Source organism: Bos taurus, chromosome 2 (assembly GCF_002263795.3).
Source record: "Bos taurus isolate L1 Dominette 01449 registration number 42190680 breed Hereford chromosome 2, ARS-UCD2.0, whole genome shotgun sequence".
Taxonomy (NCBI): Eukaryota; Metazoa; Chordata; class Mammalia; order Artiodactyla; family Bovidae; genus Bos; species Bos taurus.
Genome location: NC_037329.1, coordinates 110,585,024 through 110,610,503, shown reverse-complemented (window position 1 = coordinate 110,610,503; position 25,480 = coordinate 110,585,024). Strand labels below are relative to the sequence as shown.

At 44.6% G+C, this 25,480-nt stretch overlaps 1 protein-coding gene and 1 long non-coding RNA gene across 2 annotated transcripts in view; one reads left to right on the top strand and one right to left on the bottom strand.

Moving 5' to 3' along the window:
* The window catches only part of SGPP2 (sphingosine-1-phosphate phosphatase 2), a 147,776-nt gene extending 126,996 nt beyond the window's left edge, over positions 1-20,780 (bottom strand). The window contains exon 1 of the mRNA XM_003585772.6: positions 20,523-20,780. Coding sequence (XP_003585820.1) covers positions 20,523-20,741 — 219 coding nt within the window. The 5' untranslated portion in view covers positions 20,742-20,780. The remainder of the gene's footprint in view (positions 1-20,522) is intronic.
* A 162-nt stretch (positions 20,781-20,942) lies between these two features.
* Positions 20,943-22,040, top strand: LOC112443123 (uncharacterized). Its single transcript, XR_003031370.2, has 2 exons — positions 20,943-21,024; positions 21,529-22,040. It is a non-coding gene; the product is annotated as an uncharacterized lncRNA (long non-coding RNA).
* The last annotated feature ends 3,440 nt before the right edge of the window (positions 22,041-25,480 follow it).

Below are 25,480 nucleotides of genomic sequence, written 5' to 3'. Positions count from 1 at the left end.
ACAACAGTGCTTTAATCTTATCTAAACATAAAACCTCTACCTTCTAGAGTAAACAAAACTATGCAGAAAATACAGAAAAGCATGAATAAGGGAAAAGTTCCAAATTCCCAGAGAGAACCACTGGTAAGATTTGCTTCATCCCTACAAATCCTTTAAAAAGTTGTTCAAACATGAACTTACACAGTTTTTAAATTTGGGTCATAAATATTTTTTATATTTGCTTTTTTTTTTGGGGGGGGGATGGGTTGAACCGAATGTCATGGATGTTTCCATGTCTAGAAATATATGTAATTTTAATAAATTTGAGATACCCTTTCAATATTGTGATTAAGTTTTTCCTTTTGTAGATGACAGCTGAAAAAACCTTTTACAATTAGATATTTGATAAACACTTTCTGGTAAAAACTACTTGCGGGAGGGACTTCCCTGGTGGTCCAGTGGGTAAGACTCTATGCTCCCGATGCAGGGGCCCTGGGTTTAATCCTTAGTAAGGGAACTATATCTCACATGGTACAACTAAGATCTAAAGCAGACAAATAAACAAACAAACATTAAAAAAAAAAAAAAAAAACCTACCTGTGGGAGAAAAACATAAATCTAACAAACAGGGGTGAAGGGAGCCTACCACTTGTGCAGTATACTGTTAACCTTGAAAGCAGGAAAACCAGCCATTAAAATATGAACTCGTGAGTTTCTATTCAGCTAATCCATTGCCACAGCTTCAATGGTGCTGTGCTCAGTCATGTCCAACTCTTTGTAACACTATGGACTGTAGCCCACCAGGCTCTCTGTCCATAAGATTTCCCAGGCAAGAATATTGGAACAGGTTGCTATTTGCTATTCCAGGGGATCTTCTCAACCCAGGGATCGAAACTGTGTCTCCTGTACCTCCTGCACCGGAAGGCCGGTTCTTGAACCAGCTGAGCCATGGGAAGCCATAGCCTCGGCTCTTGACATTTGGAGTGCAGTTGAAATAAAGAGAAATCCCCATTGTCTTTTATGTATATCAGAGAGAACGCTTTCTTTTATAATTTTTTAAAAATATACTTAGTTATTTGGCTGCACTGGGTCTTAGTTGTGGCATGTGGGATCGAGTTCCCTAACTGGGGTGGAACTGGGCCCCCATTGAGAGCTTGCAGTCTTAGCCACTGGACCACCAGAGAAGTCTCTCTCTTTTACAACTGTAAATTTAAAATTGGTCAACTATCCTCAATGAAATTACACACAGGCAAAGTAAACCTCTGGCACCCCACTCCAGTACTCTTGCCTGGAGACTCCCATGGGCGGAGGAGCCTGGTAGGCTGCAGTCCATGGGGTGGCGAAGAGTCTGATACGACTGAGCAACTTCACTTTGACTTTTCACTTTCATGTATTGGAGAAGGAAATGGCAACCCACTCCAGCATTCTTGCTTGGAGAATCCCAGGGACTGGGGGAGCCTGGTGGGTGGCCGTCTACGGGGTCGCACAGAGTCGGACACGACTGAAGTGACGCAGCAGCAGCAGCAAAGTAAACCTTAAACATCATCTTAAGGTAAATAACCTCTTCATTTTAGTGTATACTATGTCAGCTAGAGCTATGCCACAGGGGGGGAAATATAGGTGAAATAGTAGAAATGGAGCATAGATCTCAGATGACTCTTTCAAGATATCACGTGGTTCAAGAAAGACAAGCGTGTCAGACTCTAGGCAGGCTGAATGCAGAAGTTCTGTCCTGGGTAAGGAGGGGGTTGAAGATTTTCAGCCTGTTTGTAGACAGAAAAAATGACAACTGAGGGGAGACGAATGATGTGTGAATTTGACCTGCTTGTAACATCAATTTGAACTGATGTAAAAAACAGAAACCAACAACAATATTTTTTTAATGTAAAAACCCTGAACAACAAATAAGTCGAACAAAAGTAAAGGGCAAACATGCTTTTTGTGACCCTCAAATATTTCCCTCTGTTCATCCTGGGTAGATAGGTGAGGCTAGTGAGGAGGTTTCCAACCACCCCAGTTCTGGAAACAGAGGCCCCTCAGAGGAAGGTCTCCCCAAGTTTGCAGTCTGCACACTGGGTTTTCAGTTTCTAAGTCATGTCCGCCTCTTTGAGACCCCCCACACACTGTGGCCCGCCAGGCTACTCTATCCATGAGATTTCCCAGGCAAGAATACTGGAATGGGTTGCCATTTCCTTCTTCAAGGGATCTTCCCCACCCAGGGATGGAATTCAGGTCTCCTGCATCTCCTGACTGGCAGACGGATTCTTTACCACTGAGCCACCTGGGAAATGTGTGTGTGTGCTGCTGCTGCTAAGTCGCTTCAGTCATGTCCGACTCTGTGCGACCCCATAGACAGCAGCCCACCAGGCTCCCCCGTCCCTGGGATTCTCCAGGCAAGAACACTGGAGTGGGTTGCCATTTCCTTCTCCGATGCATGAAAGTGAAAAGTGAAAGGGAAGTCACTCAGTCGTGTTCGACTCTTAGCGACCCCATGGACTGCAGCCTACCAGACTCTCCGTCCATGGGATTTTCCAAGCAAGAGTACTGGAGTGGGGTGCCATTGCCTTCTCTGGTGTGTGTGTGGAGTGCCTGCAATTAGAGTTGTGATGAGTATTTGGGACCCATTTTTATAAGGCAGTATTGATTTTTACAAACTGTAGATTCACAAGCAATAGCAAAGGTAATAAGCAAGCTCCTGTACAGCCTTTACCCATTTCCTCCCAGAGGTTACATTTCACATAATTACATCTCACATGATTACATAATCAAAATCAGGAATTTTTCTATTTGTAGAGGCTAGTTAATTATTAATATTTCTGTCTGGAGTCAAGAAAGTATGCGGATCTCATGAGTAAAATGTACTCTAGAAAATGATCCTCTTTTAAAAAAACAAAACCAGGAATCCAACATTGGTGCAGTGTGTAGAGTTATGACAATTTACCACACATGTAGACTTACTAACCACTACAGTCATCAAGTAATAAAGTTTTTCCATTACCACAAAGGTATCCCTCGTTACAACCCTTTTATAGTCATGCCCCTCCATTCTTAATCCCTGGCAATCATTAATCTGTTTTCCATCTTTATATTTGTGTCATTTCAGAAACAGATAAATGGAATCATGTAATATGTGACCTTCTGAGATTGGCATTTTTACTCAGCATAATGCCCTTGGGATCCATCCAAGTTGTTGGGTATATCAATCGCTCATTCCCTTTAACAGCTGAGTAGTGTTCCATGGTATGGATGTACGACAGTTTGCTGAGCCATTGTCTGCTGAGGGACATCTTGGTTGTTCCCAGTTTGGGGGTTATTATAAATAAAGCTGCTATGAACAATCATGTGCAGATTTTTGTATGCATAGGTTCTCCTACCTCTGGGAAAAACATCCAGGAGTGCACTTGCGGGTTGCATGGTAAATGTATGTTTGTGGTGTTTAGTCGTTAAATCATGTCCGACTCTTTGCAACTCCGTAGACTGTAGGCCAAGAGAATGCAATGGTCATAGCAAACACCCTCTTCCCTACTTATTTAACTTATATGCAGAGTACATCATGAGAAACACTGGGCTGAAAGAAGCTCAAGCTGGAATCAAGATTGCCGGGAGAAATATCAATAACCTCAGATATGCAGATGACACCACCCTATGGCAGAAAGTGAAGAAGAACTAAAGAGCCTCTTGATGAAAGTGAAAGAGGAGAGTGAAAAAGCTGGCTTAAAGCTCAACATTCAGAAAACTAAGATCATGGCATCCGGTCCCATCACTTCATGGCAAATAGATGGGGAAACAGTGGAAACAGTGGCTGACTATTTTTCTGGGCTCCAAAATCACTGCAGATGGTGACTGCAGCCATGAAATTAAAAGACGCTTACTCCTTGGAAGGAAAGTTATGACCAACCTAGATAGTATAGTCAAAAGCAGAGACATTACTTTGCCAACAAAGGTTCGTCTACTCAAGGCTATGGTTTTTCCAGTGGTCATGTATGGATGTGACAGTTGGACTATGAAGAAAGATGAGTACTGAATAATTGATGCTTTTGAACTATGGTGTTGGAGAAGACTCTTGGGAGTCCCTTGGACTGCAAGGAGATCCAACCAGTCCATCCTAAAGGAGATCAGTCGTGAGTGTTCATTGGAAGGACTGATGTTGAAGCTGAAACCAATACTTTGGCTACTTGATGCGAAGAGCTGATTCATTTGAAAAGACCCTGATGCTGAGAAAGATTGGGGGCAGGAGGAGAAGGGGACGACAGAGGATGAGATTGTTGGATGGCATCACTGACTCAGTGGACATGGGTTTGGGTGAAATCTGGGAGTTGGTGATGGACAGGGAGGGCTGGTGTGCTGTGGTTCATGGGGTTGCGAGGAGTTGGACACGACTGAGAGACTGAACTGAACTGAACTGAAGACTGTAGGCTCCTCTGTCCATGGGATTTCCCAGGCATGAATACTGGGGTAGGTTGCCATTTCCTCCTCCAGGGGCTCTTCCCAATCCAGGGAAGGAACCCACATCTCCTGTATTGGAAGGCAGATTCTTTATCACTGAGCCACCAGGAAAGCCCTAAATGTATGTTTAGCACTAACTTTTAAACATTAAATGTTTCTCTACAAAAGTAACATTTTCCCATCACAGATTATTTATCTGGTGAGTCACTTAGGCTGAGGGTCGAGGGTCAGGTAAGGCAGAGGAGAGGAGGGGAGGTAAGAGAGGGTATCATATTTATGGGCTTCATCATGACATGTGGGCTCCATGATCTATGCACCATACCTCTTTCTATTGGAAAGTACTCAGAACGAGCGTGGGAAGTCCCTTTTCTATTGTCACAATGGTACTGGGGTGGTAAGCATGAAGAGATCAGGGTTAGACCATTTATAACCCAAGATATTTGGAAATTTCTGGTAAGTCCATCAGGGTCCAGATTTTTAGACAATGAAATATGAAAGATCCTGTTGCTGGGAAAGATTGAAGGCAGGAGAAGGGGATGACAGAGGATGAGATGGTTGGATGGCATCACCAACTTAATGGATATGAGTTTGAGCAAGCTCCAGGAGTTGGACAGGGAAGCCTGGCATGCTACAGTCCATGGGGTTGCAAGGACTCAGACATGACTGAGAGACTGAACTGAACTGGTCAGAGGGTTGAGATGGAGGCAAAATTAAGTGATCAACAGATGATAGTCCTGCTTCTCCAGAAGTAATCATTATTCCAGAATATACTACTAAATAAATATTGGGAATATTCATTTCATTCTTTCTGTTTGAGGATATGTGTGCTGTAAATGACCGTGGCAAGACGGCCGTCCTGAAGCCTCCTCAAGGAACCATGCAGAAAAGGGAGACCCAAGGCAGGGAGGACTCTGGAACTGTCTGCCACTCTCTGCACAACAGAACAGATTCATTTCCCTGCTTGGCAGCCATAATATCATAAAGTGAGGGGAACATCCTCTATGCATACATTGCCTTCTTGGCTCAGAGTTGCCAGAGGATATATTCTTTAAGTCTTACAGAATCTTCAGCCCCTGCCCAAGGCTACTGAAGTATCACAAACATGTCACAGGCTGTGAATGATGGACCTGACCTGGAAGGAGCAGGCAGAAGGACCAAGGGGCCAGGCAAGACTTATCTAAACCCTCAGGTGTCTGGAAGGGAGCTATCACCCCCCCACCCCCCATCATCCTTCACTCTCTCAGCCTCCAAATATTTTCTTTTTACGAGGAAAAATTAGAAATCCATTAGCTGTGAGATTATGGTAGCTGATGTACAGTAAAAGATCTTAAGGCACAATGGATAAACTGAGGAGACCATCGAAACTCAGTAAGGAAATCATTAAAATCACAGTGGAAAAGTGGATACAGTATATAACCAGATCATTCAAGAAAATAATACAAGTATCTGCTAAACAAAAGAAAATTGCTCAACCTCACTAGAGATAAAAAGAAATACAAAACCAAAATAATGAGATGCTTTCATCTGCTATAGGTTTTTTAAATGAATGACAAAATTAGAGGATGAAAATATACAGAAAAACAAGATATTTATAATGCCTCAGAATAGTGCCCTGCTGCTGCTGCTCTTAAGTCACTTCAGTCGTGTCTGACTCTGTGCGACCCCATGGACTGCAACCCACCAGGCTTCTCCATCCATGGGATTCTCCAGGCAAGAACACTGGAGTGGGTTGCCATTTCCTTCTCCAATGCATGAAAGTGGAAAGTGAAAGTGAAGTCGCTCAGTTGTGTCTGACTCTTTGCGACCCCATGGACTGCAGCCTACCAGGCTCCTCCATCCATGGGATTTTCCAGGCAACAGTACTGGAGTGGGGTGCCACTGCCTTCTCCCGAATAGTGCCCTATAAGATACTTATTAATTACAAAGAGAATAACATTTATGGAAGACATCACTGAAGCAGCTTAAAAAATGTGTGAAGTTAAAAATTACTAGGAATGGAACAAATCCACATTATGTGCATCCTATAATATCTTGCTTGTGGCATTCCAGCTAAAATTACAGAACCTGAATGGAATCATGAGAAAACATCAGACAAACCCAAGTTGAGGAATACTGTACAAATAACTGGCTTAGACCCTTCAACAGTCAAGGTCAGAAGAGGCAGACTGAAGAACTTCCAGGTGGAACTAAACAGGCATACCAATTACACGCAATTTTTGGCTTTGTGTAAGATCCTAGAATAGCAAAAAGAGATTAGTAGAGCAATTCATGAAAACTGAATAAGGCCTGTAGATTACATACTATTTCCTCATTGTGATAATTGTATTGTGGTTATATATGATGTTAACATTAAGAGAATATTGGTCAAGAGTACATAGGAATGTTTTGTACTATTTTTACAAACTTTCAAAAGTTTTATTTCAAAATAAAACTTAAAAATGCTTTAAAGATAATACTTGATGCTGTCCTTTAGTCATAGAAACCTAACTGTCCATAGACAGTAGAACATATAAACACACGGTTGTATGTTCCTGCAATGCATGCCAATGGGCATGAAAAATGTACAGCTTATATGATTCATTTATATGAAGTTCAGGAGGAGGTGAGACTATGTTCTGGTGATGGGGGGAAAGAAGTGGTTATCTGGGGGGTGAGAGTGGTATTTTTTAAAAAATATCTAACTACTTGGCTGTGCTGGATTTTAGTTGCGGCATGCGGGATCTAGTTCCCTCATCAGGGATCAAATCCAGGCCCCTGGCTTTGGGAGCTCAGAGTCTTAGGCCCTGGACCACCAGGGAAGTCCAAGGGAGCTTTTTGAGGTTCTGGAATTGCTCTATATTCTCATCTGGGCAATAGTAACTGGAATCCAGACATATAGTCGTATTTACATTTATTATACTGAAGTTATACTGCACTTATACTGAAGTTATATTTAATAAGGGCTTCCCAGGTGGTTCAGAGGTAAAGAATTTGCCTGCCAGTGAAGGAGATGCAGGAGATGGGAGTTCAGTCCCTGGGTCTGTGAGTTCTTTTGGAGGAAGATATAGCAATCCACTCCAGTATTCTTGCCTGGGAAATCCAGTGGACAGAGGAGCTTGGCAGGCTACAGTCCATGGGGTCCCAAAGAGTCACACAACTGAGCATGCACACAGTATATTATAATAAAGAAAAAGAAAATGCAAAAGAAGATAATAAATGCTGACAATAGACTAGCAGTCTTGGATTGCAGTTCAGAACAATAACTAAGATACATTTTCCAAAAAGCAATTTGGCAGTTCGTGTGAAGAGTTCTGAAATAAGCTTTTCTTCCAGTTCTCCGGAAACAATTAAATATTTAAACTCCAGTTGAAGTACAAAGATAAACAATGAAACAATCAAAATGCATAGTTAAGAAAATGCTTAAAAAATCTAAGTTACAATCATCTGATAAACTATAATACAACTATTAAATCATATAAAGACTACCCAGTGATCTGGGGAAATAAATACTCATGATATGAGTGACAAAAACTGATCTCAGTGTTATACCTTCACAGAATGTTGATAACGTAAATATCCTATGTTTTTCAGAGATAAAGCGAAGTACTGCTTTAAAATGCTAATATTTTTCTCTGGGTTGCAGAATAATGACAGGATTTTGTTTTCTTCATTATACTTTTTGGTGTCTTCCACTATTTCTAACACGAACATTCATTCCTTTAATAGTGGAAAAGCATAAACATTAATTTCAAAGTATCTAATAGCTTCCTGGTTGAAAAAAATCAGAAGATCAAGATTCAGAAAGGAGAAAACCAACTTCTAATAGAGTCTTCTTTCACCTATCATGCTTTTAACAAAATCTTTGAAGTTCTACTTCACGGCCACCTTTTAAGTCACCTATCAAGACAGGATATTTTTTTAACTGCAAAAACAAAAAAAGTTCACCTGTGCCCTTTACCCGCCAATTAAGCCCTGGCCTCTCAGCTGCCCTGGTGACTCAGGGTAATGAATCCTCCTGCGATGCAGGAGACCCAGGTTTGATCCCTGGGTCAGGAAGATCCCCTGGAGCAGGGAATGGCCACCCACTCCAGTATTCTTTCCTGGAGAATTCCATGGACAGAGGAGCCTGGTGGGCTACAGTCCATGGGGTCCCAAGGAGTGGGACACAGCTGAAAGATTAACACACCCTTTTTCAGCTGCCAACATTTTACCCTCAGAAGCCCTCTTTGCGCGATCATCAATTCCTCATCCTCCTCAGTCCATGCTTTGATGAGCTGTTTCCCATAAAATGCTGTGAGAACAAAGTTTCTGCCACTTGGAAAAATCAAAACATACCCAGAGATCAAGTTTCTCCTGCAGGCATGATTGCTAAATACACAGCATTAACAAAAAAGAAAGAATGAATCCGGTGTTTTGTTTTGTTTCACTTTGTTCTATTAAACAAAGAGGTATAAAACTGCCAGTTAGCATTTGAAGGACTAGAGGCAGTATTTCTAAATGGTTCAAAGAAACCAGTACTCCCATTCCCAAAATTCCTAACTCTGCTCTCCAGATCTTAGGTGGTTCACCTCTTTCCCTACTGCCATCACCCTGGTGCATGCCCAAGGATTCTTTGTTTTCAAAACACTTTGCTAATTAGCCCGCACTGTTTCAAGCCAGAGTCAAGAGGCAAAAAAATGTGAATCAGGGTCTTGCTGGATTTTTCAGTATCTCATTTTCTTAATAGTGGCTCAGAGGGTAAAGAATCTGCCTGCAGTGCAGGAGACCCAGGTTTGATTCCTGGGTAGGGAAGATGTCCTGGAGAAGGGAATGGCTACACACTCCAGTATTGTTACCTGAAGAATTCCATGGACAGAGGAGGAGTCTGGAGGGCTACAGTCCATGGGGTCGAAAGAGTCGGACACAACTGAGCACTAACACTTTCACTTTTTTTCTTAATATGTAGAAAATATCTCACCAGGCAAGCCAGATTATAACAACCAGTGTATGCCCCAATTTTAGTATTTCCATAGCTTTCTAACAGAGATAGGAGCCTTCCAAATGTGTTGCCAGGAAACGGTGACAGTATTATTTTCTTCCAGGAAAACTGTGTACCATATAAAATGCAAGAAAAATGCTATTGCTCGAGACATAATTCTTATCAGGACAACAGAAGATTTAATCATTAACTGTACCCACTTAAGCAAAAGCACTTTTAAAATTGGGAAGTTTCAACCTCTTAATTATAAGTCAAAAGTTAAAATTAGATTAGACTTGCTGTCAAAAGCTTTCCTAAAACAGTTACCTAATCACATTTTTAAAGTTGACAGGTGTTTCACCATCATCAACTTCTAGCAATACCCGAACTCCCTTTACAGTGTCCAACAGAAGAAAGCAAACCAATTAAAAAAAAAAGTTATTCATTAATCAAAATCCGTCATCAGTTTCCTGGATAAAAAGGAAGGCGCTAACACTTGAAAACACCATTAAGCTTAAAGGAGGACACGGTCAGGTAGAGTGGTCAGGGACCAAATGACCCCAGTTCTGATAGGAGACATCACATTTCTGCCAAGAGAGAAAAGGTTGTGCTCAGCACAGTTACATGCTTCGTCAAACAGGGAGTGCCAGGTACCTGTTAACAGATTAACAGGTTCCAGGGGCAGGTTAGCTTGAGGATGAATAGGTGAGGAAGAGAAACCTGGCCCCTTCTCCCCTCTCCCCCCTACCCCAGTTCCAACTTCACAAAAACTGCTAGAACGAATGATTTAATTGTGATTATGTGCAAGTCTTCAGAGCACCTAGAGACCAGCATGTTCTGGCTGCAAGTGGAGACCCACTCAGGTCCCCTCCAGTGAGTTACATAAATCCTCAGAAGTTCTTGGGCTCCAAAATCACTGCAGATGGTGACTGCAGCCATGAGATTAAAAGATGCTTGTTCCTTGGAAGAAAAGCTCTGAGAAGCCTAGACAGCATATTAAAAAGCAGAGACATTACTTTGCCAACAAAGGTCCATCTAGTCAAAGCTATGGTTTTTTTCCATCATGTATGGATGTAAGAGTTGGACAATAAAGATGGCTGAGTGCCAAAGAATTTATGCTTTTGAACTGTGGTGTTGGAGAAGACTCTTGAGAGTCCTGTGGACTGCAAGGAGATCAAACCTGTCAATCCTAAAGGATATCAATCCTGAATATCCATTGGAGGGACTGATGCTAAGGCTGAAGCTCCAATATTTTGGCCACCTAATGTGAAGAGCCAAACCACTGGAAAAGACCCTGATGCTGGGAAAGATTGAAGGCAGGAGGAGAAGGGGATGACAGAGGATGAGATGGTTGGATGGCATCACTGACTCAATGGATATGAGTTTGAGCAAACTCCAGGAAATTGTGAAGGACAGGGAAGCCTGGTGTGTTACAGTCCATGGGGTCGCAAGGAGCTGGACACGACTGAGCAACTGAACATCAACAAGGACACAGACTAAGTCGGCCTCACCCTAAGCCACTCTATGCTGAAAGCCAGCAGTCCTCAAGCACCTCCTCCCTCAGAAGTGGAGTCTACCCTTCAGGATTCCTGCTGCTTCTCCACCTGAGAGTTTTTCCTGCTGCTTTTACCACCCATTACTGCGGACTCTGCCTTCCTACTGCTTTCTCTGTCATGAGACTTCTGCTTACGACCTCCTCTTTCTCTCTGAAGTCCATCACCACTCTACCATTCATGTCCCTACCCCTGGGTCTTCCATTCAGACTCCCTAAGGGAGCCACTAAATTGGTTCCCTTAGTCACCCTCCATGATGCAGTATCCCAGTTAGGTGAAGTTCCCATGTGGGGTTACATCATAAAATACTGACCAGCCTACACAGGCTGCCTTTGACTTAAGGGCTGATCGTTGATCCAATCAGCTTTCAGCCATAATGATGGGGTCCCATGATTCAAAACATGGCAACTTGCGTCTTAAACAACTTATGGTCTCTTTCCTCCTAAGGCATTTTTAGGTGCAGAAGACACTCAAAGTATCACCAAGGACCCAAAACAGATACTAAGGCTTGATTTTATGTTAGTCCCATGTTTGATGCTGTTTGACTATACACCACCATTTCTTTTTTTAAAAAATATGTATACAAAGCTAACAATGTTGTGATAATTTCAAGTATACAGCAAAGGCATTCAGTCATACATATCCTTGTATCCATTCTCCTCCCTGCTTAGGATTTCCCAGGTGGGGCAGTGGTAAAGAATCTGCCTGCCAATGCAGGAGATGCAAGAGATGAGTGTTCGATCCCTGGGTCGGGAAGATTCTGTACAGAAGGAAATGGCAACTTGCTCCAGTATTCCTGCCTGAAAAATCCCATGGAAAGAGCAGCCTGGTGAGCTACAGACATGGGGTCGCAAAGCATAGGACACGACTGAGCAAATGAGCAATCTCCCCTAAAATCCCCTCCCTTCCAGCTGCGTACTGAGCAGAGTGCCCTGGGCTATACAGTGGGACCTTCTTGGTGATTCATTTTAAATATAGCACTGTGTAAAAGTCAATCCCATACTCCCTTAACTATCTCTTCCCCCATTCTTACCCCCTGGCAAGCATAAGTTCATTCCTTAAGTTTGTGAGTCTGTTTCGTAAATCAGTTCATTTGTATCCTTTCTTTCTAGATTCTGCATACAAGGGATGACATCATCGTTGCTTAAATGCTTCAGCACTAGGTCCCTCAGTACCCCACACAGGCGTCACCACTCAACCTCACACTCTTTCTCATGAAGCACAGTGACACCCCAAGAACCTTTCTCAACACCAAGGCCGAGTTGAAAATTCTGACTTGGCACATGGGATGAAAGTGATTTGCTATTCCCTGTAGGATGAGGTCCAAATTCTGCAGGAAGCCACACTTGAACTCTGGCTCTAGCCCAACACTACAGCCAATATAACACCAACTTCTTTACACAACTGGATATTCTTCATTTGTCCTTCCAGATCCACTCTCCATGTTTCTCCAGAGTGGGGCTGACCTTCTTGAATTGCATCAGCCCAGGATCCCTGGCTTCTGACTGAATTTGGAGGGACAGAGGCAACTGTTGGGATAGCAGAAGGCATACAGAGAAGTTATAAATAAGTTTCCTTTTCAGCTCCTGCCCGGTTGTGGCTGTTTCTCCACTAAAAGGCTCATTCCCATCAGGGGCCTCTCTGATGCTAAGCTCTCCTTGGGTCTGAGGATGCCAGAATGCCATCCTCTCCCCTCACCTTTTTAGGCTAAAGTTGTCTGTTTAGGATACTTCATCATCCCATGCTGATTTTCCCCAACTCTTCCTACAGCTTTGTAAAGCATCCCATCTTTGAACTTCTTCAACTGCCCATTCATTCCCCCTTTAAAAGCTCCCACATATTCTACATTCTTCCCATATACTCTGCAGCCTGTTTTTTCTTTTTCATATGTATTCATTTTGCTGTGCCAGGTCTTAGTTGCAGCATGCACGATCTTTAGTTGTTGCGTGTGAACTTCTTACTTGTGGTATGTGGCCCCTAGTTCCCTGACCAGGGATGGAACCCGGGCACTGGGAATGTGGAGTCCTAGCCACTGGACCTTCAGGGAAGTCCCTGCAGCCTGTTTCCCCATCTTTAAACATCTTACCAATATGATACACTGGTTAAAATACTAATGTGCTATTTTCAACCAAGATCCATATTTTACTCAGACGTCCTTAGCTTTTACCAAATGCTTTTTCTTTTTTTTTTGTTCTGTTCCAAGGTCCCACCCACGACTCCACAATTACACTTCTTCATCTATCGCCTTAGGTTCCTCTTGACTGTGACTGTTTCTCAGATATCCCTTATGATGGATGACCTTGACAGTGTTGAAGAGGACAGGTGTTTTGTAGAATGTCCCTCAACTAGGATTTTCTCATGATTAGAATGAGAGTTTGGGGGAAGAAGGTCACAGAGGTGAAGTGCCATTTTCAGCATGGATCAAGAGATTATCATTTCAATGCACACCAAGAGCACACACATCAACAAGACTCACTCATCACTGTCGACATCAGCCTGGATCATCTGGCTGAGGTGGCACTGTCAGGTTTTACACTGTAAAGTCACTTTTTCTCCCCGCCTCCCTCTTTCCGTATTGTACTCTTCCGAAGGAAGTCACCGTGTGCAGCCCACACTCAAGGAGAGGGAAGTTATGATTTCTCCCCCTGGAGGAGAGCCCATGTTTCCTTTCTTTCTCCATTCCTTCCTTCCTTTCTTTCTTTCTTTTTTTGTAAATTGCAGTAAAATATGGTGGCTCAGTTGGTAAAAAAATCCACTTGCAGTGCAGGAGATCCAGGTTTGATCCGAGAGATGGGAAGTTCCCCTACAGAAGGAAATGGCAACCCATTCCAGTATTCTTGCCTGGAAAATTCCATGGACAGAGGAGCCTGGCAGGCTACAATCCATGGCGGGGCAAAGAGCTAGACCTACGGAGCGACTAAACCACCACTACCATACAGAACATAAAAGTTGCCACGTAATCATTTATAAGAGTTTCAGTGACCCCTTATCAGTAAACCATCTGTCTCCTGCTGGGACTCTTACTATGCCAAGATGAACTTATCACTTCTCACAAAAAATAATAGTAATGTGTTTTTATGTTTCATTACATGAGATTTCCATGTAAGAAAAACAGAGTCTCATATTTTCAACTATTTGCTACCTACTGCTCTTTAAGCCTTGATTCAAGACCTCATGGGTTCCCCGACTCCTGCTCTCGTCTCCCTAACCACCTATTTCTCCTTGTATTCTAGTATTTGCTGCATTGCATTATTTTCTTGGTGGCTTTCCCAGGGCAGGAACTAAATCTCCTTTATCTTGTACCTTTAAGGCTGAGAACTGTCCTAGAAACACAGTAGCTGATCAATAAATGTTAGCGGGAAATCAAGGAAGCAAAGATGAGACAGAAACAGAGATGGCCTATTTTCTCCAAAGAGTAAAGAGACTGTTAATATCTAAGACTGGTGAGGGTGTCAGAAAAGCTGCATGCATAGCTATGTATCCCTCCACGCTTTCTGCATGACAAGTTAGTAATACTTATCAAAAGCCATAATATATACATATTTCTACCCAGCAATTACAAGACTGGAAATTTAAATTAAGAAAGCAATCAAAGACTGACATCAGTCTTGGCAATGAGTTTTTGGACTTGACACCCAAAGTGGAAGCAACAAAAGCAAAGAGAAACAAGCTGGACCACATTCAATTAAAAGGCTTCTGCAGGGCCAAGGAAACCTGAGAAGCCTTGAGGCCGTTACGCTAAGTGAAATAAGTCAGATAAAGAGAAATAATGTATGACCTCACTTATATGTGGAATCTAAACAACAACAAACAACTCACATTACAGACAACAAGTTGATGGTTGCCAGAATGGGGGTGGGGCTTCCCTCATGGCTCCATGGTAAAGAATCTGCCTGCCAACGCAAGGAGATACAGGAGATGTCAGTTCGATCCCAGGGTTGGAAAGATCCCCTGGAGAAGGAAATGGCTACCCACTCCAGTATTCTTGCCTGGAGAATCCCATGGACAGGAGTGCCTGGAGGGCTATAGTCCATAAGGGTCACAGAGTCGGACACGACTGAGCATGCACATACATGCACACAGAGGTGGGGCGTGGAGGACAGCAATGAACAAAATAGATGAAGATGGTCAAAAGATACAAACATCCAGTTAAAAAATAAATAAGTCATGAAGATGTAATGAACAGCATGATAACTATAGTTAATACTGTATTGTATATTTGAAAACTGCTGAAAGAGCAGTTCTTAAAAGTCCTGATCACAAGAAGAACTGTAACTCCGTATGGTGATGGATGTTACCTGGACTTACTGTGGTGATCATATCACAATATATACAAATATTGAATCACGTTGCATACTCGAAACTAATAAGCTGTGTCAGTTATATCTCAATTTAAAAACAAGACTATTGGGACTCCCCTGGTGGTCCAGTGGTAAAGAATCTGCCTTGCAATGCAGGGAACTTGGGTGGGTTCAATTACTGGTTGGGAAACTAAAAGCCCACATGCTTTGGAGCAACTGAACCCATGTGCCACAATGAAAGAGCCTGTGTGTAGCAACTAAGACTCGATTCAGCCAAATGAATAATAAATATTTTTTAAAATAAATAAATAAAAACAAGACTACCAAGATATGTGGGGCTTCCCCAGTGGCTCAGCAGGAAAGAATCTGCCTGTAATGCAGAAGCTGCAGGAGACATGGGTTGGATCCCTGGGTGGGGAAGATCCCCTGGAGAAGGAAATGGCAAAAACTCCAGTATTCTTGCCTGGAAAATCCCAGGGACAGAGAAGCCTGCAGGCTACACACACAAAAATAATATTTTAAAAGCAAAAACTAGAAAGAAACTAAAGGCTTACCAAGAGGTCGACTAAATTATAGTACATCCATGCTATGGAGCAATATATAGTCATTAAAATTCAGGTTGAACATTTACCAGGTGATTATCCTTGCGCAGTGGTATAATGGACATGGGTTTAACTTTTTCTTTGTATTTTTTCCCATATTTTCACGTCTGAACCATATCTGCAACCAGGGAAAAAAATGATCAAACGTACCTTTTCACAGAGGCTTATTTTGCCATTTCCAACCTGAGCATCCAGCTAAAGATAATCAAAGCTTAAAGGCTGATCGTTGGACAGTTCAGATATAATCAAGTCAAAATGTCAATAGACACCATGACTGCTGCTTCCAGCCATCACTACCCTTGTCCTAAACACACTAAGTGGGGTGGGTCCCAGGGAAAGAGAATTCAGAGCTTCCTACTTCTGTTTGCCAGCTTCTATGGGGCCCCGGGCTTCACAGGTGGCTCAGTGGTAAAGAATCCACCTGCCGATGCACAAGATGCAGGAGACACAGGTTCGATCCTTGGTCCGGGAAGATCCCCTGAAGTAGGAAATGATAACCCACTCCAGTATTCTTGTCTAGCAAATCCCATGCACAGAGGAGCCTGGCGGGCTACAGTCTATGGAGTCACAAAGAGTCGGACAGAACTTAGCAAATGAGCACACGTGCACTGGGGCCCTACTTCTGACCTGGATCCTGGACATTGGTTTTTTGCTTGTTTGTTTTTTTTTAATTTTTTATTTAACTGCATCAGGTATTAATTGCAGCATGTGGGATCTAGTTCCCTGACCAGAGATCAAACCAGGGAAATCCCTGTTTGTTTCGTTTTTAAAGCTTCTCTAACTGACTGTAATGTATAGCCATAGTTGGAAATCCAAGGTTCTATTCCACTCTACTCATTTTGAGGATGGGACAACAGAGGCCTAGAGAAGTTCAAAATGACATCGGCACAGAGCTAGACCCTGGTCCTTTGCACTTTAGCAAGCCAATAAAATTAAGGGTGGGGTTTTATAGATTGACAGTCTTGGAGGACCCCAAAAGTTTTAAGAGGAAAATGCGGAGTGCAAAGACTTCTAAAAATTAGCTACTTATCAAATAGTATTTACTGAGCACAGTGCAATTTGGAAACATTAACCACAGTCTGACGTAACAACGGGAAAGGTACTACAAAATCTAACTTGATGGGACTGTATTGAGCAGGCAAAGAGGACAGAAATCAAAATACCATTGTATTCAACGTTGGCTTTACTCCAGAACAAATAAACATAATTCTGTCCAGGCCTTTGTCTCCCACTTAGTTGGGTCCAAAGACCCCTGCCTAGTGCTCCTGGTGACTTCCAAGAATGTCCTCCTCTGGTTACCCTTGCAAACCAGTTACCTTTACAAACCAAGAGCAATAGCTCCTCTTTCCATTAAGTCTCTACCCTGACCTAGAACAGTCTCAACACCTCACACATCCTCCATGACGCAAACAGAATAAAGCCTTGAGCTGTTTTCCCAGGAAAGTGTGCATGTAGAAAGAAGTTTAAACATAAGTCACGGATCTGACTGTGTAATATCAGGAAAGTCCTCAACAAAGCATTTAACTCTTTAGGACTCAAACTTTTTCTGTCTGTGAAATGTAGGCCTACTGGGAAATCTATGAGATCGAGTCTAATTTATACCATGACAGCTTTGTGCAAGTTCAGCCCAGCCTGATTTGTAAACGATGTAGTTACTCTTTAAGCTAGAAGTGTGTGGTGTTACAAGAATGTGTAAAGGAAGCCCTTCTTCAGTCATTTTCCTACTTGTCCCTGCTTTATAAGCACTACAAGAAATATAGAAAATATGAAAGGTTAAGAAAAAATAAGACTTGTTACTATCTGAAGTCACTCAGGGGCTTCCCGGATGGCTCAGGGGTAGAGAATCAGCCAGCTGCAGGTTTGTTCCCTAGATTGGGAAGATTCCCTGGAGGTGAAAATGGCAAGCCACTCCAGTATTTTTGCCTAGGAAATCCCATGGACAGAGGAGACCAGAAGGCTCCATATAGTCCATGGGGTCACTAAGGGTCAGATACAACACAGCAACTAAACAACAACAAACCCATTCAGGGAAGAAAACAACTTCTCTGTTGTCTGATATATCTTAAATCAATACCCTGGTGCTGCCTGACTTCTAGATTATGTGGAAAATTTTGATTTTCAATATTTATGCTTCAGTTTTTAAAAATCTTCAGTCTCTTATCTTGAATGTTGAACACTCTCTTTGTCATGATATAGTGAGTGAAGAGTGTTGGATGGGAGGGGGAAAGCCTACCATTTGGTTCACTCAATGCGCAAGCAGTAAGAAGATACTTCTCTGCAAAAAAACCTCCTTGTTTAGCTTTTAAAGGGCAATTTTATATTGCAATCTGCACTCACTTATGTATAAAATTCACTGAGCTCCCAGGCACCAGGCCATGAGGAGCAAATAATGAGCACCGTAGACAAGTTTCCCGCATTCTTAGAGCTTATCATCCCCTGGAAGAGGCTAGCAATAATCAGACAGCCACAAAGTGGTACGCTTACACAACATGATGAAAACAGATAAGAAGCAAAGAGAATCTATAAAGAGAGGAGGGAAATTGGAGAGTGAGTGAAAGTGTCTCCTGAGGAACTGACCTTTGAAACTGAAGGATGAGTGGGAGTTTACTCAGAGGATGGACAGGCAATTCAGACAAGCCACAAGTCAGGCAGAGGCCAAGGGGAAGAGTAGCTAATTGGAGAGAAGTTTTGTCCGCTGTCCCTTTGAGGTCCTATCAATTATCTGGGGGCAAGTATGCAATCATCTTGCTTTGGGAACTCCACCTGTACTTGCAAAATATGAATGTTCCCAAGTCACTTGATACCAACCCATCTTTAAAAACATTATCCCATTATTTATCAAGTGCTCTCATTTTTTTGCCCATTGCCTGTGGGGATTTCTTATCATGAATTTTTAACCCTCTTACAGTGAGTGAGGTCCTGTGTAGGATGGAAAGGGGATTGGAGATCTAAGTATACATATAGCTGATTCACTTTGCGGTACAGCAGAAACTAACACAACATTGTAAAGCAATTTTACTCCAATAAAAAAAGTGTTTTAAAAAAGGAAAGAAAGGGGATGATCCTTTCATTTCCTTCACTGAAAGGAGCAAGATAACTCCTTCTACAAGGAAACCTGCTCCTCTCGCTTTTAAAGGGCAGGAGGTTCCTTTTCCAGATCTGGAAGTTAATGACTAAGAGTAATGTTTGAAACCGTTTGAGAAATACTACTGGAAAACTGTGCTCTTCTTCAGCTCCCTGGACTAAAGAAACAGAGCATAAAGAAATGCTAGAGGAGAGAGCAACAGGGAGCAGCCCATGAATCTACCTGTGGATATAAACTGTGTGCCCAGAAAATGCCAGACAGCGTTTAAGGAAAGAGACAGGTTCTTAATCTCTCCTCTCTGCACCATTTTAAAGAGAAAGCAAGAGGAAAGGGGCAGGGGCTCTCAAAGGTCTCTAAAAGTTTTTGGGTGTCCTGTAGGATGGAGAAGAAAACACAAAAGGAGAAAAGAAAATATCATGGAGGAAGATTTCTCTGGAGTGGAACCCACCGCCCACCCTCTAATTAAATCCTACCATTTAATGCCCACAATATTCCATTCCCGGTGAAAGCCAGATTCTTCATAATTCCTGTTACTAGATCTAGAAATCTACACATAAATACATGCCACCTTCCTGTCATCAAAACTTCTAGGAAGAAAAAATACCTGGTTTCCTCCTCCACCACCAAGACCACCACCTCCATCAAAGAGTTGTAATACATTGTTTCCCTTTTCCTTTGTCACACTTTCCACCTCTCCTGGGGGAAGAGCACAGACGCTGTCCTGGCCCGGGGTGTCTCACTGCTCCCAGAGGGCAGCCCTGCGCCCTGGCACGTTGGCATCTGCAGCCTGTCTCGTCTCTCCCGCCTGGAGTCCTTGTGCACTGCGACGATGCGCCGGCTTCCCAAAGCCGCAGTGGATTGTATAACCACACTGTGCACGCCTGAAGGACAACGTGGTGAGCCTCCCTCCTGACAGCATCTGTTCAGAGTCACTTGGTGTCAGCCAAAAAGAGACCCACCAGGCCGGCGGGACCCGAAGACTCTAGGGGAGGGTGGGAGCGAAGCGCGCTGTCTGGACAACAGCACTGTTTGTAGGCGGTGGGGTTGGTAAATCTCTCCAGCAGCAGTATTTAAACCCGCAATTCTGTCTGGAGAGCTAGCGGTGCAGGACGGTGAGGAGCAAGCGGAGTCCTACTGCACCAGCTTAGTGTGGATCAAACAAAGGATGGCGCGGAAACTCACAATGAGGCAGGGGGGAGTTGTCGGAATTTCTCCCCAGCGAAGCCTCTCCCGAAAATGACAATGACATCTCCGCTCCTCTTTTCAATTATGTAACTCTCATACATTTGGAAGAATATACATGCACATATACTTAGGACGGCAGAAAATCTCTAAATAGACTCTAAAAAAAAAATCTCTAAATAGCTTTAGCTCAGGGTCCATCTGAAGTCTTAACAGACCTGGTTGTCACCTGGCAGCGTTAGAGGGTGTCATCCTAGGGGTGGGACCCACCGCGCGGACAGCCGGGTCACCGCCGGGGACGCGGCCCTCTCGGCTCGGCAAGGATCGCCGGAAGCCCCTCGCCGCGTCGCGGGGTCGGCTGGACATACCAGTCCGCAGGCTGCAGAGCGATCTGCCCCCTTCACCTCCCCCCTCTGCGAACACCTGGCCCGCGGTTACCTGCGGGGCCGCCAGTCTCCGCAGCCCATTGGCCGGCTCTCCGGCGCCCTTGCCTTTGGCGGCGGGGAGATGCCCGAGCTCCGGCGTCTGCGCCTCGCCGTCCGCTGGGCCCGCGCCGTTCTCACCGGGGCCTTCATCCAGCGCGGGGAAGAGCCCGCAGCGGCGCTGGAAGCGGGCGACAAGCTGGGAATCCTGCAGGCTCCAGAGCAGCTCGGCCATGGTGTTCCCGGAGCCGCCGCCGCCCGGTGCCCTCTGCTCGCGCCTTCCCTCCCGCCCTCGCCCGCGCCGGGCTGGGCGCTCCGGGTGGCTGGCGGGCGGGCGGAGCCCGGGGCGCCAGCCAACAGGTGCGCCGCTCGGGTCCTAGCGCCCGCCCCCCGCGAGCGGACGCCCAGGTGTTCGCCTCCACCTTGCTCAGGGCACGTCCGGGCTCCTTTCCTTCCGGCGGGCCCGCGCGTACTCGGGTGATCTCTGGCGTCCGGCAGGCTCGGAACTGGGCGAAAAGGTACAGGTGTCCCCACCCCTGTCGGCTGGTGCATAAGTGCCACCTAATGGGGAGCGGCCGCGCACGTGTGTATCTGCGTGAGTCCACTTGGCGCGCACTGGCCGATCGCTTAGGGACCTTCCTGTTCACTGTTGATCTCAAAGGGAGGTCAAATTTTCCACCCCCCAACTCCCCGCATCCAGCCTCTAGTCTCTGCCTTTGCCCACTTCTGGCAGGGATCGCGAGCCCAGCTAGAGAACATTTCTGGAGTTCTTGCCAAATTCTGCGTGATGTCGCGTCTTCCCACAGCCCCAAACTTCTGCGACATTGCTCAAGAACCAACCGAGTGGGTTTCAAGTGGATTCCGAGTCATCCTCCGGGTCCCTGCCCTTGCCCTTGTGATTTGGCAACTGAGGAACACCTAGATACCTGGAGAGGAACACTGATTCTTTCTTGGTGTTCCGCATTAAGAAAGATGGTGCTTGCCCCTCCCCCCGACTTTTTTTCCCCCCACTCTGCCTTTAGACACTTGAGACCCAAAAAGAACAAGGTGTTGAAGGATCTGGAGGAGGAGTTGACTTCTCCCCGCACCAGCGCGGGCTTTAGATATCTCAACAGAAGAGCAAAGAAAACATCCTGCCTGTCGACCTTGATTTTGCCTCCTCCCTCCTGAATCCTCTAGAGACACTGCACTTCCTCACAGAGAAAACCAACAGTCAAATTAGGCCCAGCTGACCAGCCTGCAAGGAAAGTGCAATTCAATCCTTCTGTCTTCAGGCTGCAGCTGAAGCCTGGGGTTTCCCGGTAGCCCCCGTGTGAAGCTGCTAAGTATTTGGTTGCACACATGACTAGGGAGGCACACCTGCTCACCACCGACCTTGTTTATCCAATTGTCAGTTCAGGCCAGGAAGTCTTTCGATGTGGCCTTCAAGGATGACGTGGTCTCCCTTGTGTCTGCGTTTCTGCTCTTCTTCCCAGTCCTGTCTGGCAAGCAAGATCAAGGTGGCTGAGAGAGCAATAAAATTCTTGGCAAATAACCGTTTTCTACTTAATTTACAGAAGAGGCACAGAGCTGCTGGCCCAATCAGGCTGTGTCACACAAAGAGATGTTCAGTCCTAAAAGCAGAAGGCTCCTCTTCCCTCTGCTGTGGTCATTTACAGCCACTAGGACCAAATTCTGTGGGGTTTTCTCTTTATTTTTGGCTGTGCTGGGTCTTTGTTGCTGAGCATGGGCTTTCTCGAGTTGCGGTGAACAAATGGGGCTACTCTCCAGTTGTGGTGCCAGGCTTCTCATTGCAGTGGATTCTCTTATTTGCAGAGCATGGGCTGTAGACGTGAGGGTTCAGTAGTTGTGGCACACGTGTTTTAGTTGCTCCCCAGCATGTAGAATCTTCTGGGACCAGGGATCGAACCTGTGTCCCTGGCATTGGCAGGTGGATTCTTAACCACTGGACCATCAAGGAAATCCTGTGGTTCTGTTTTTAAAGTAGGAATTGTACCTTAGGACCTTTTCTTTTTATATGATAAAGAAATACGCTTTCCCATGAAGACACTTAAGTGATGTAGTTCCCAAATTTGATGTTGTGATTTTCCTTTCTCCCAAATAGTAGAGTCAAAGCCAAACATGGCATATGGAGCACAAGGCCAAAAAAATGCATATTCAGACAAGGCATTTTTATCCCCTTGGGGACCAGGTACTAACCCTAGCTTCCGGTGGCTTCTGACGTCACTTTGGGCCTCAGTTGCCTTCCCTGATGAAATGACATTCCTCACTTCTTGTGTGTGGCAGTCCTTGTCTTGAGGAAATATCACACCATCTCCTTCTTTGTTGTCATGGAGCATTCTCCCTGTGTGACTTTCTCTGCCCAGATCTCCCTCTTTTTATAGGGACACCAGTCCCAGTTTTTGGATTAGGGTCTGTTCTAAACCAGTCTGGCACATCATAACATGATTACATCTGCAAAAATTACATTTGCTCCACATTCACAGGTTCTGGGTGCACGTCAATTTGGAGCAAATTGTTTGAGCCACCAGGGAAGCCCCAGTAGGACCATTTAGACTATAATAAATAATAAAGAGTTAGGGACTTCCCTTGTAGTTGAGTCAGTAAAGAATCTGCCTGCAATGCAGGAGACCTGGGTTTGATTACTGGGTCAGGAAGATCCCCTGGAGAAGGAAATGGGAACCCACTCCAGTATTCTAGCCTGGAGAATCCCATGGACAGAGGAGCCTGGTGGGCTGCAGTCCATGGGGTCACTGAGGGTCGGACACGACTGAGTGACTTCACTTTCACTTTTCACTTTCATGCATTAGAGAAGGAAATGGCAACCCACTCCAGTGTTCTTGCCTGGAGAATCCCAGGGACCCGGAAGCCTGGTGGGCTGCTGTCTATGGGGTCGCACAGAGTCGGACACGACTGAAGTGACTTAGCAGCAGCAGCAGCAATAAACCACCAGCAAAGAGTAAAGTGAAAGTGTTAGTCACTCACTTGTGTCCAACTCTTTGCAACCCAATGGATTGTAACCCACTGGGCTTCTCTTTCCATGGAATTCTCTATGCAAGAATACTGGAGTGGGTTGCCATATATTCCCACTTTACAGATAAGAAAACTGAGGCTCAGAGATGGGAAACCTAACCAAAGCCACACAACTAAGTGCCAGAAAGTGAAAGTGAAGTCGCTCAGTCATGTCTGACTCTTTGCAACCCCATAGACTGTAGCCTACCAGACTTCTCTGTCCATGGGATTTTCCAAGCAAGAATACTGGAGTGGGTTGCCATTTCCTTCTCCAGGGGATCTTCCCGACCCAGGGATGGAACCCAGGTCTCCAAGTGCCAGAAGGAGGATTCAACTTAGGTGTTACTGACTACCGTGTAATCTTTCTATTACTAAACCACATTCTATTCCTGGAATTTATCTTCACTCTTTACTTTTGTATTGAAAAGTTTTCCTAGTGTGTAGTGAGTGTTCAATAAACACTTTGGGAATGTTGTTCTAGACTAAAGAGTGCACCTCACAGATTTTAGAGCTTTTGGACTCATTTGTAAATTTTTGCATGTGAATTCTACAACCCTCAGAGACCATTGATTTTGAACCAACTGGGAAAGAAGGGTGGAGGGGGGGTGGTGGGCAGGGTAGGGCAAAACTGTCTAAAGAATGACATAGCCTGAGGACACAACATAAACTGATTAGAATTAAATGGGTCCAAGATGGCAGACAAGTCAACTTTGATCAGATTTTTATCCTCAATCAGCAAGCTAAATGACACACCCAGAGGTTCCAAAAAGTGAGTGGTAGCTGGATTCCTGGAAATCTCCACCCCTTGCCCCAAATCGTTGGAATAGTCCTCCCACCGGAGTAGGCAATGGCAAGCCACTCCAGTACTCTTGTTAGGGGAAGCACACTGATTGAAACCGCCCACTTTGGCCAGGCACCATAGTAACCATTTGCATGAGTTGTTTTATGACAGGAGATCCTGATAAGCCACTACCAACCGGAAGAGTTCAGGAGAGGTCAAAAGGAGACACCACGTGTCTGTCCACTTCCCAGAATCCCTCTCATTAGCATCCATCTTGGCTGAGCAATGCTGCGCCACCAGGAAAGACCCTGAATTAGAATGATTGGCCAAAGACCACCCAGAAACTAATCCCATCACCATAAAACCCGAGACTGCAAGTCATGTGGCAGAGCAGTTCTCCTGGGTTCCCTTACCCTACTGCTGTCCACCCGGGTGCCCTTTCCCAAGAAAATCTCTTGCTTTGTCAGCACATGTGTCTCCTCAGACAATTCATTTCCGAGTGTTAGACAAGAGCCAAGTTTCGGGCCCTGGTAGGGGTCCCCCTTCCTGCAACACTCTTGCCTAGAAAATCCCATGGACGGAGGAGCCTGGTAGGCTGCAGTCCATGGGGTCGCTACAAGTCGGACACGACTGAGCGAATTCACTTTAACGCATTGGAGAAGGAAGAGGCAACCCACTCTAGTGTTCTTGCCTGGAGAATCCTAGGGACCAGGGAGCCTTGTGGGCTGCTGTCTATGGGGTCACACAGAGTCAGACACAACTGAAGCAACTTAGCAGCAGCAGTAGCAACAGTCCTCCCACTCATTAACCTATGAAATTACCCAGCCCATAAAAAATAACAAAGCCACATTTCAAGACCACTGCACTTGTCCTCTGTGATGGCCTGCACTCTGTCTGTGGAGTGTGTTCCTCTCCGAATAAATCTACTTCTTACCTATCACTTTGTCTCTCATTGAATTCTTTCTGTGATGAGACATCAAGAACTTGAAGTTTATTAGGTCCTGAAACCAGGTCTGTGACCTCGGTGGGAAAACTGTGGGGTTTGGGTGGGTTCGAGTCCTGGTCTTGTGGGTTCGATTCCCAAACTGAGGTCAAGTTTCAGTTTTACCTCTTTTTTTTTTTTTTTTAAGAAAAGAAACTGAGACTGAGCTGTAAAATGATTTTTCCCAAAGTTAGAGAAT